We start from the raw sequence: 12,500 nt of genomic DNA, 5'->3' as shown, positions 1-12,500 counted from the left end.
TGTCCTGACACTGACCAAAAAAATTACGTCAAAATGCCAGTCTTTTGCCACAAAAGAAAACAAATCTTGAGTTGTATTCAATAGTTCAACCAATGAAATAACTTGTTTCATGAGTCTACTAAAGACAACTCACCAAGCGGTGCAAAAACCAAATAATGACGTCAAACTGCCAGTCCTTTTGGATTTCAGTATCAGGCTAACATATAGCCTGACACTAGAACCCTCTAGGACTGGTAGTTTGACGTCATTTTTTAGGTTTGTTTTGCATCTAGTGAGTTGTCGTTAGTAGAGCTCAAGGAAACAAGTTTTTTCACTGGTTGAACTATTGAATACAACTCACGATTTGTTTTCTTTTGTGGCAAAAGACTGGCATTTTGACGTCATTTTTTGGTCAGTGTCAGGACATAACTTTACGATGGCTACGGTCAGGCAGACGTTACAGAAGGCGATGCTTGTGACCTGTAGATCTCAGGTGACATTTCGCATATATTTTATTTTCACGTGACTTTTCGACATCTGATTAATTCCGACAACATTCAATTTAGAAGCGATGAGTCACAGATAGAATAGATAAAGTTGACGTCACTCGGCTCTTTGATATTGTTTCTATAGATAGTATGCGCTTGGCTAAGAAGCTCATAACATCGCCATCCGGAAGTATAACGGAACAACACACAAAACTGTGTGTATCCATGAACGTTTATAGTCAGTGAGTATTACTCCTAAACGTGGTGGCAAAAACAATAACAAAGGCCCGAGTGACGTCATCTTCGAACAATCTATAGCGCCAGTCGGGTGATTAGTTATCACCAAACTCCCTCTAATCTAAGAGAAACATTCATCGAAGGAGTAGGCAGGTGAGTATTTTACCTAGACCCATAGCTTCAGTAAATTGATACAATAAAATTTAAAAAAAAACTTGAGCTTTTATATAGAGAAATATCCACTAAACGTGCTCAAAGCGCTTTACAAGGTGTCCCTGGCCAACAGCAACACGTAACATTTAGAACGGTACATGACGCCTGTTAGGCGATATTACAAATTTTTGTTTGGACAAAGACAACGCTGTTAACGGCCAGGTACTCATTTTACACCTGAGCACGGTTAGAGAATGTGAGTAAAGAGCCTTCTCCAAGGACTCAACTATGCGCCGAACGCGAGGCTCGAACCCACGACCTTCCGATCCGGAAGCGAGTGTCATACCACTAGACCTCATCGCCGCACATAATCATTGCCATATCCTGTCCCCCCCCCCCCCCCCCCCCCCCCCCCCTCCCCCAGACTTTGGTCCTGACTTGTGTGGCAAATCCATTGACATCACAGCAAAAGGAAAAGGTGTCTTACTCAAAGACGACTTCGACCTGGAAAAGATTGAACTGTAAGATCTTAAAACCTTGAGCTATTCTATTCTTGGATAAGGTATTGTTCATGTTGTCATCATCATCATCATTATTATTATTATTATTATTATTATTATTATTATTATTATTATTATTATTATTATTATTATTATTATTATCATTATTATTATTATTATTAATATAGCAGCAGCAGTAGTAACAGTAGTAGTAGTGGTATTAGTAGTAGTAGTAGTAATAGTAGTAGTAGTAGTAGTAGTAGTAGTAGTAGTAGTAGTAGTAGTAGTAGTAGTAGTAGTAGTAGTAGTAGTAGTAGTAGTAGTAGTAGTAGTAGTAGTTTGTTTATAATGTTGCGCTTGCAACACATTAAGGTCATATCAGCGCCAGTAAAAAGGAAGAAAATGGGATAGTAACAAGTTCTAGAATTACAATTAGAACACAAAAGAAAAGGTGAGACAAAGGGGAATTGGTTCAAAAAGGGATCAGATGTAGATTCCAAGAGCACACCGTCAAAGTACTTAGAGATACCTAAAAGTCTCATCCAGACACAAGCACAGGTCCCAACTAAGAGGAATACACTCAAATGTTTACAAATCATATAATACAATGCATAACAGAGAGATGATTTACAAGGAAAAAAATATCTTCTCCCAAAACTATAACTATACATTCGACTGTTTCCCTTCCAGCCAAGGAACTCCGGCAAGGATCAGGACAAAACTAAGTAATCTCATTCCAAGACAATGACAGGAAACAATTGGAAACGGGTATGGGGGGATAGAAGACACAGCATGTACCTCCCTGCCCACTATGGGAGGCCAGGATCCCCACCCAGATTAGTAGTAGTAGTAGTAGTAGTAGTAGTAGTAGTAGTAGTAGTAGTAGTAGTAGTAGTAGTAGTAGTAGTAGCAGTAGTTGTAGTAGTAGTAGTAGTAGTAGTAGTAGTATAGTAGTAGTAATATAGTAGTAGTAGTAGTAGTAGTAGTAGTAGTAGTAGTAGTAGTATAGTAGTAGTAGTAAGTAGTAGTAGTAGTAGTATAGTAGTAGTAGTAGTAGTAGTAGTATAGTAGTAGTAGTAGTAGTAGTAGTAGTAGTAGTAGTAGTAGAAGTAGTAGTATAGTAGATAGTAGTAGTAGTAGTAGTAGTAGTAGTAGTAGTAGTAGTAGTAGTAGTAGTAGTAGTAGTAGTAGTAGTAGTTTTAAAATTGTGCATTTTATGTATACTCAATTATATAAAAACTTTGTAATTAGCCATCATTGTTAAATTCCAACGTACCAAAACATCATGTCCACTGTTGAACTTTAACCTAAGTAGGATGTCTGTGTGTTTTGTGATCGAATAGCTGTTATTTGTGACGCAATAGATAGTGTGCGCTTGATAAAGAAGCCCACAACACAAAACTATCTGTAACCTTAAAAGTTTCAGTCTGATTAATAGATACTATGCGCTTGGCTAAGAAGTTCATAACATTGCCATCCGGAAGTATAGCAGACCAACACACAAAACTATGTGTAATCATGAACTTTTATAGTCTGGATAATACCGTTTTGTGAGTATTACTCATAAATGTGGATGGCAAAAAACAATAACAAAGACGAGATTGACGTCAACTTCATTCTATCTATACAGTTTATTGAGATTTACCGTAGCCATCGTTAATGGGAGCGATCTATATTCATAACCTGGTCATCGATCACATGATTGGTTGCTGTACGACAGTTGGACATTTCTCAATAAATGTAAACATGCTATTTTGTTTATGAAATTTGTTAACATACCAATGAGTCATGCTGAGCCAAATGACCAATTGTATCGTAAGATATGTAAAAACTTCTCACTATGTGGGTCATTTTGAGCACATTTTGCAATGTGATCAATGACCTCGAGCACATGGAAATGTAATATAGATCATGCCCATTATAGCCAAACACTGACCAAAAAATGACATCAAAAGACAAGTCTTTGGCCACAAAAGAAAACAAATCGTGAGTTGTATTCAATCTGTCGACCAATGGAGCTTAATTCCTTGAGCTCTAGTAACGACAACTCACTAGACGGTGCAAAACCTAAAAAAATGACGTCAAACTATACGTTCTAGTGGGTTCTAGCGTGGCCTTCGTAAAGTTATGGCCTGATACTGACCAAAAAATGACATCAAAAGACAAGTCTTTGGCCACAAAAGAAAACAAATCGTGAGTTGTATTCAATAGCCTGCCACTGAAATCCAAAAGGACAGGCAGTTTGACGTCATTATTTGGTTTTTGCACCGCCAAGTGAGTTGTTAATAGAGCTCATGGAAACAAGTTATTTCATTGGTTGAACTATTGAATACAACTCACGATTTATTTTCTTTTGTGGCAAAAGACTGGCATTTTGACGTCATTTTTTGGTCAGTCTCAGGCCATAACTTTACGATGGCCACAATTAAACAGACTACCTACATTCAAGGTTACACACAGTTTTGTGTGTTGTCCATTATACTTCCGGATGGCAATGTTGTGAGCTTCTTAGCCAAGCGCATACTATCTATATTGTGGACAACAGTTATTTATTATCATAATGGGCACGATCTATATTCCTTTTCCGTGTGCTCGAGGTCATTGGTCACATTGAAAATGTGCTCAAAGTGACCCATATAGTGAAAAGAATTCACAGCTTTAGAAATATCTAACATCACGATTGGTCAGTTTGTTCAGCTTGACACATGGGTATGTTTACAACTTTCATAAACAAAGCAGCGTGTTTATAGTTGTAAAGAAATATCCAATCGTTGGACAGCAATAAACTATGTAATTGATGACTCGGTTGGACGAAAACATGAATATAGATCGCTCCCATTGCCACAATAGGAGCGATCTATATTCATGTTATCGTCCAACCATGTCATCAATCACATGGCGTGTTGCTGTACAACGATTGGATATTTCTTAATAAATGTAAACACGCTGCTTTGTTTTCAAAAGTTATAAACATACACATGTGTCAAACTGAACAAACTGACCAATCGTGATGTTTGTTACTTCAAAATCTGTGAGAACTTTTCACTATGTCGGTCACTTTGAGCACATATTCCAATGTGACAAATGACCTCGAGCACATGGAAAAGGAATATAGATCGTGCCCATGTTTTAATGCCACTGAATGCTATAATTTATTCTTTACTGTACAGCCCCATCACTTGTGGGCTTACTCTCTACACGACAACATCAGAAAGATTGAGCGTCAACTTGAGATTTGCAAAGTTCAATGTTCAAAACTGTAAAGATAACAAACTGGAAATATTTGATGGTATGATCGATGTTATGTTTTACACACACACACACACACACACACACACACACACACACACATATATATATATATATATATATATATATATATATATTTATATGTATATATATATATATATATATATATATATATATATATATATATATATATATATATAATATAAATTGTCACTCACATTATATGGCTGAGACGTTCGTTTCTGTGGGATTATTCAACGTCCTCAGTCGGCGCGTGGCAATTTATATTTATATTAGCTCTAACCATCATTATCGAGCACTTTCGTACCTACGAGTACCCACCAACACTCATATATATATATATATATATATATATATATATATATATATATATATATATATATATATATGCAAATTTTCACTCACATTTTTGTGGCCGAGACCACTCGTTTCTGTGTTTTTTACACGTCTTCAGTCGGCGTAATCCATTGTAATGTCCGTAGAAAAGTTCTTACTTCAAACTAAAGTTGTTTCGTTGTGTAGTGGTGATTAGTGTTGATGTTTATTGTGATGTGCTCTCATGCTTATAGATAGAATGCGCTTGGCCAAGGAGTTCACAACATTGCCATCCGGAAGTATAACGGACCAACACACAAACTCTGTGTAACCATGAACTTTTATAGTCTGGTTAATACAGTTTAGTGAGAACATCTCACAAACGCGGATGGCAAAAACAATAACAAAGGCCTGAGTGACGTCATCTGCATACTATCTATATTATGTGTGTGTGTGTGTGTGTGTGTGTGTATGCGTGTAGGTGTGTTGTGTGTTGTGTGTACATGTGTGTGTGATAGTGTTGTGGAATGTGGTTGCGGCGGGATATGATATATATAGTCAGGTTAATACAGTTCAGTGAGCATTACTCATAAACGCGGATGGCAAAAACAATAAGTGGTATGACACTCGCTTTCGGATCGGAAGGTCCTAGGTTCGAGCCTTGCTCGGCGCATAGTTGAGTCCTTGGAAAAGGCTTTTTACTCACATTCTCTCACCGTACTCAGGTGTAAAATGAGTACCTGGTCGTTAACAGCGTTGTCTTTGTCCGAAAAATTGTAATATATCGCCTAACAGGCGTCATGTCTCGTTCTACATGTTAACTGTTGCTGTTGGCCAGGGACCCCTTGTAAAGCGCTTTGAGCACGTTTAGTGGATATTGCGCTATATAAAAGCTCAAGTTTTTAAAAATTCTTTGACTCATTTTGGCTCATCTTAGAGCGAAGAATTTCTTTTCAAGAATGTATATTGGCGATTTATATGTACGAGGGGGGCTCTTATAAAGAATTAGTGGAGAATATAATAATGATAATAATAATAAAATAATAATAATAATAATAATAATAATAATAATAATAATAATAATAATAATAATATAATAATAATGATAATAATAATAATAATATAATAATAATAATAATAATAATAATAATAATAATAATAATAATAATAATAATAATAATGATAATAATAATAATAATAATAATAATAATAATAATAATAATAATAATAATAATAATAATAATAATAATAATAATAATAATAATAATAATAATATAATAATAATAATAATAATTATTATTATTATTATTATTATTATTATTATTATTATTATTATTATTATTATTATTATTATTATTATTATTATTATTATAAGCATATTTATATTGCGCCTTTCGTCGAAACCTCAAAGCGCTTAAAAAAAATTCAACCAAGGTATCAAAACAATTAAGAGCATAAAAGGGCATCAATACATCATCAATATAAATGTCACATACAAGACATTTAAAATTCAATTAACGTACAGTATAAGGATACTAAAATCATAGGGATTTGATATTTCACGAATATCAACAATTGTACCCACACAACGTTTGTACATCTAGAATCATTCTAGGTAGACCAACAAGAAGCTGGGAACAAGATATATGTGAATGGCTGGGAATGACAACAACTCAAGCAAGTAGACTGGCGGAAAACCGTAATCTGTTTCGCAAGAAAGTTCGGGAAGCAACGTCCTACGCAGGATCAGCTGACTAGAGAGAGACTCAACAGTCATGAAGGTGTCATTAAGTGGAGAGAAAGAAGAGACAGTTACTCGCAAGGCGACGATCCATATTACAATCAACCAATCATGTCACTGTAAGAAAACTTGCTCAGTTAATCGGTACAATTGTCGCTTGTTTCCCCACCGTGGAGTATGGATCTTTTATTTTATAGAGAATTAAAAAAAAACCTCGAGCTTTTATATAGCGCAATATCCACTAAACGTGCTCAAAGCGCTTTACAAGGGGTCCCTGTCCAACAGCAACACGTAACATTTAGAACGGGACATGACGCCTGTTACAAATTTTTGTTTGGACAAAGACAATGCTGTTAACGGCCAGGTACTCATTTTACACCTGAGTACGATGAGAGAATGTGAGTAAAGAGCCTTCTCCAAGGACTCAACTATGCGCCGAACGCGAGGCTCGAACCCACGACCTTCCGATCCGAAAGCGAGTGTCATACCACTAGACCACATAGCCGCACAATTAAAGATGACGAAGTCCCCAGTGTTAAATGCTCGTTACGATTAAGAAAACTATAATATCTCTATTACAGATGAGGGTGTTGATGAAATTAAATGGTGTGTTCATGAAGGAGTTAATAGTGGTAAAACTTTATCTCATTGTGACTAGTGCTGGGTGGGTACCAGGGCGGGTAATAAAGTTAAACCGGGTACTCGGGTAAAAGGGGCAGGGAGCGGGTACCCGCTTCAACAAATGGAAACCGAACGGAGAGTGATTGATCTACATATTTACATTTACATGACATTTTTTTCAAAAGATTTTCCTTCTTTATTTTTCAATTACATTCATTGATTTTTTTGTTTTGTTTGTTAAAACACATATGATTCAATTTTGGAATCAACAGATTTAGACTATATTAGTTCTTATCTTTTAAAGGAATCTCAGGTTGTTGTGTTTTTTTTTGGATTCATTGTAGTTAATTATCCTTGTTTCTTACTTCAGTTTCGGTTCATTTGTTGTAATATATAATAAATGATTTTTTTTAAAATTTAAAGAATCTTTTAAAAGCCCCCCCCCCCCCCCTCCTGGTCAAAAAGTCACTCCTGCCGCGTTACCCGCGGGTACCCGGGTAATCATCCCACTACTCGGGTATTACCCGGGTAATGATTTGGGCGGGTGATCCCAGCACTGATTGTGACCCAGATTACATAGGACGATCAGAGGATGCTTTCAAAGCTGGCTGGGGAGCAGTGACTGTGTGGTGCAACGCATGGCATGTGGACCTATGAAGAATCACAACCTGAATGAATGATAGTCACATTCAAATTCATTTGGATAATACTCATCATCTAGTCAGCTGATCCTGCGTAGGACGTTGCTTCCCGAACTTTCTTGCGAAACACATTACGGTTTTCCGCCAGTCTACTTGCTTGAGTTGTTGTCATTCCCAGCCATTGACATATATCTTGTTCCCAGCTTCTTGTTGGTCTACCTCTTCCTCTCTTGCCGTCTACCCTTGTCTGCAGGATAATACTACAGCAGTGTTATTAGAGAGAATTTGGGAGCTATGAGAGATATTTTCTTTTTTTATGTGTGTCTATTTTTGTAAAACTCTTTAGTTGGTTTCCAGGGGCGTGGCTATATTGGTTGATTTGGTGCCTGGCACCACTCCATCTCTTAAAAATGGATTACATTATCTTAAAACAAAATAAAACTGATAAATCGTCTCTATACCGCCTCTTACTTATTTGAGTAAGTCTTTTATTTATTTTTTTTTCTTCTTTTGTTTCTATAAATATAGCATGTTTTAAGTCATTTTCCCCTGATTCTGGCACCACCTTATACTGTAAGCACGCCACGCCACTGGGTTTACTTCAATGGCATTGTATTCCCTTTTTATTATCTATTTGATTAATTATTTTCAGAAATTCGGTAATTTAGGCAATACCCAATGTAAATTTCCAGGCATGACTAAATACAGTTCCCATTCTCTTATCTTCAACCAGGTCCCGGCAGGTCATTCCCGATGGTGATGGGAGGCTGTACCCGAGATAGAAAAATTATAAGCTCTGGTAACAGTCTCTACATTTTGTTAACGATTACATATAAAAACTACGTTAAGGCTCAAATTCAAGCCCAGGACTTTGGATGTAAGTAAAGAAAGATAAACATGAATAGAAATAAACTTCTCTGCTCTCTGCTTTGCTGATACTCCACGCTTCGCATCCAAATAGGTGTTGAATAAATATCGTATTTCACTAGCCAAATAACATAAACAAAAGAAATATTCATACACTGGCATTTTTGACACGTTGTGATAGAATAAAAAGACAAAAAGTGAGTTTCTCAAAATTCTATTTTTTTTCCGAAGAAAACCTTATTTTGGACGATTGTGAACACCGACTGACAATAAAATATCAAATTGCATTTTCTCTTTTTTCACCTCAAAGTTGTTCAAGCAAATCGAATTCTTTGAGAAAATCAACATCACGATGAGATTTTAAAATTACAATAAATAGGATTCAATAGTCGTAACGTCACGTCCTTCATAATGGCGCATGGTAACTTAGCAACACTGGCTCTAAACTATCGGAACAATGGCGGACGCCCGTATGAAATATTTCTCCGGCCAGCATAAAAGCGTATCCAGAGGAAAAAAAAAAACATAAACTTGATCATGTTTTGACTTTTACACATTCTGGTCACAAGATATATGAAAAGTTCTAGCCATCTTGAAGAATAAAAAGTAATGATTTTCTTTATTTAGAACCAAGATGGCCGCCGTTCCAATCGTAAATCAATAAGTGTCGGACGTGATGGTGTGGGAGGCCTTCTGAAAGCTCATCGTGCTAAGGGAAACAACCCAAATATTGCCTCATTAACCATACGAAAAATATAAAAACTAGAAAACTAGTACCTTTAACTAACCCTTATAGGAAAAACAAACACCCTAGCACCTTTACTACGACCTATTACTAACTGTAATATATTTTTAAAACCTCGACCTCGAGATAAACCTCATAGAAAAAAAATTGGACTGCTTTGCACTACTTTTATTTACTTCAAAAAACACAATGGTCAAGGAAATTTTAAACTTTCAGTAATATATTGAGCTTTTTTATATAGCGCAATATCCACTAAATGTGCTCAAAGCGCGTTACAAGGCGTCCCTAGTCAACAGCAACATTTAACATGTAGGACGGGACATGCCGCCTGTTAGGCGATATTACAATTTTTCGGACAAAGATAACGCTGTTAACGACCAGGTACTCATTTTACACCTGAGTACGGTGAGAGAATGTGAGTAAAGAGTCTTATCCAAGGACTCAACTATGTGCCGAGCGAGGCTCGAACCCAGGACCTTCCGATCTGAAAGCGAGTGTCATACCACTAGACCACATAGCCGCACATATATATATATATATATATATATATATATATATATATATATATATATATATATATATGTATATATATATATATATATATATATATATATATATATATATATATATATATATATATATATATATACAAATATATCAAGGTTTGTTCTAGAGTTTTTAAAATGCTACTATATATTGACAAATTGAATAAATTAACGCCTGATAAAAGATCCATGCTGAAAATTCTAATTGAAAGAGATGCTAGACCGAGGAGCTTTTGGAAGGCCTCCCGATGGTGTGGTTGTGAGATTCTCATTCTAGACAGGTAGAGGTCAGTGGGTTGACATTATTCATTGTTGTATTTATATTTTCAAATCATTGAAGACAATAAATGTGGCCCTTTCACACGTGTTGATAGAATTTCTAGCCTCTAGGAAGATCACAAAAGACATCATCATCATCATCATCATCATCATCATCATCATCATCATCATCATCATCATCATCATCATCATCATCATCATCATGATGATGATTATTATTATTATTATTATTATTATTATTATTATTATTATTATTATTATTATTATTATTATTATTATTATCATTATTATCATTATTATTATTATTATTATTATTATTATTATTATTATTATTATTATTATTATTATTATTATTATTAATAATAATAATAATAATAATATTATTATTATCATCATCATTATTATCTTCATTATTTAACACTTTATGTTTTATCTCCAGTATTTAATAAGAAGACATTGAAATTTGACAAAAGTCGCCTTTTTCTTGTTTCCTTCAGTGTCACCCTCATGCAGGTCCAAGGAGGTACCTATGGCAGCGAAGGACGAATACCAAAACATGACTATTCGTGAAAATATGGGAAATTTGTGAGTCAACAAGTTTTTAAGAATTTGCCCATCATTTCAAAACGAATTTATGTCGGAGTGAACCAGGGCAAAAAAGGGATTTTAAAAATCAAAATGACCAGACACATGATATTTAAAGTGGAATTTACTACCACTAGAGATACGTTCTTCGTCTTCGCTAGAGGAATTCAAGCGTCGATTGAAGACATTCTTATTCCGACAGGCTTTCTTTTGATTATGTGTATAATTAGCGTTGTTCGTGTACTGTGTTAGGGCTTAATCTATGTTATGCGCCCAGAGCCCTCCTGAAGAAGGGATGTTTGGCGCACTATAAATCTATACCATTATTAATATTATTATTATTATTATTATTATTATTATTATTATTATTATTATTATTATTATTATTATTTTATTATTATTATTATTATTATTATTATTATTATTATTATTATTATTATTATTATTATCATTATTATTATTATTATTACTATTATTATTATTATTATTATTATTATTATTATTATTATTATTATCATTATTATTATTATTATTATTATTATTATTATTATTATTATTATTATTAAGTATTTGTCACCTTAAGAAAATGTATTTATTCTCCCCAATGAAACATGAAAAACTTAACACTGGTCTCAAAAGCTTGACTATAATCATTTCTACTTTTAGCATCACTATCGCCCTGCCATATTACCGTCTTCAGACGGTGGGTCACCAACGAAACCGATCTGATACGAGTTCTTTCAGCGTATGACAGTTACTTGTTAAATTGAAGTCTTTGCATTAAAAAAATATATATAATATAACAATACTCAATCTCCTCAGAGGAAGTGTGTACGTAACCAGTCCTTGGGAGGACTAAAAAGGAATAACTTGAGCTTTTATATAGCGCAATATCCACTAAACGTGCTCAAAGCGCTTTACAAGGGGTCCCTGGCCAACAGCAACACATAACATGTAGGACGAGACATGACGCCTGTCAGGCGATATTACAAATTTTTGGGACAGAGACAACCCTGTTAACGGCCAGGTACTCATTTTACACCTGAGTACGGTGAGAGAATGTGAGTAAAGAGCCTTCTCTCATGGAATCAACTATGCGCCGAGCGAGGCTCGAACCCAGGACCTTCCGATCCGAAAGCGAGTGTCATACCATATAGCCGCACGAATAGGTTACATGTTGAATCATAAGGTGGCATATCTATTTTAGTTACATGATGTACAGGCAGATTTTAATTATTACTAGACTAGTAAGTTAGTATCGAATGGCTACACCTCTATTTTGAATCTTTTAATCCATTCTTCAAATTCTTTTCCTGCCTTATAGGCTGTCTCGTAGCCTCCTGATAGGCTTGTCACTGGGCAGTGGATGACGATGTGGTCCATTGTCTCAGGGCCTCCTTGGCAATGACGGCATGCATCTGATTCTCTCAGATATTAGATTCTTAGATACTAGACTAAACGAGCGATGATGGAGCATCTTTATTGACGACCAGCATAATGTATTATGTAGACTAGAAAGTAAGATGCCATCTCT

At 35.2% G+C, this 12,500-nt stretch overlaps 1 protein-coding gene across 2 annotated transcripts in view; it reads left to right on the top strand.

The window, feature by feature from the left end:
- LOC144957407 (tolloid-like protein 1) overlaps positions 1 to 12,500 on the top strand; it is a 40,207-nt gene that overhangs the window by 18,943 nt on the left and 8,764 nt on the right. For both annotated transcript variants that reach the window (XR_013642154.1, XM_078888691.1), the window contains exons 4-7: positions 1,282 to 1,378; positions 4,528 to 4,646; positions 8,679 to 8,822; positions 10,879 to 10,966. Coding sequence is in view for 1 of the 2 variants with exons in the window: in XM_078888691.1 (XP_078744817.1) it covers positions 1,282 to 1,378; positions 4,528 to 4,646; positions 8,679 to 8,822; positions 10,879 to 10,966 (448 nt within the window). In the remaining variant the exon portion in view is untranslated. The remainder of the gene's footprint in view (positions 1 to 1,281; positions 1,379 to 4,527; positions 4,647 to 8,678; positions 8,823 to 10,878; positions 10,967 to 12,500) is intronic.

This window comes from Berghia stephanieae, chromosome 11, assembly GCF_034508935.2.
Source record: "Berghia stephanieae isolate SIO BIC M18660-M18661 chromosome 11, UCSD_Bste_1.3, whole genome shotgun sequence".
Classification (NCBI taxonomy): domain Eukaryota; kingdom Metazoa; phylum Mollusca; class Gastropoda; order Nudibranchia; family Aeolidiidae; genus Berghia; species Berghia stephanieae.
This window is presented reverse-complemented; position numbering and strand designations above follow the sequence as displayed.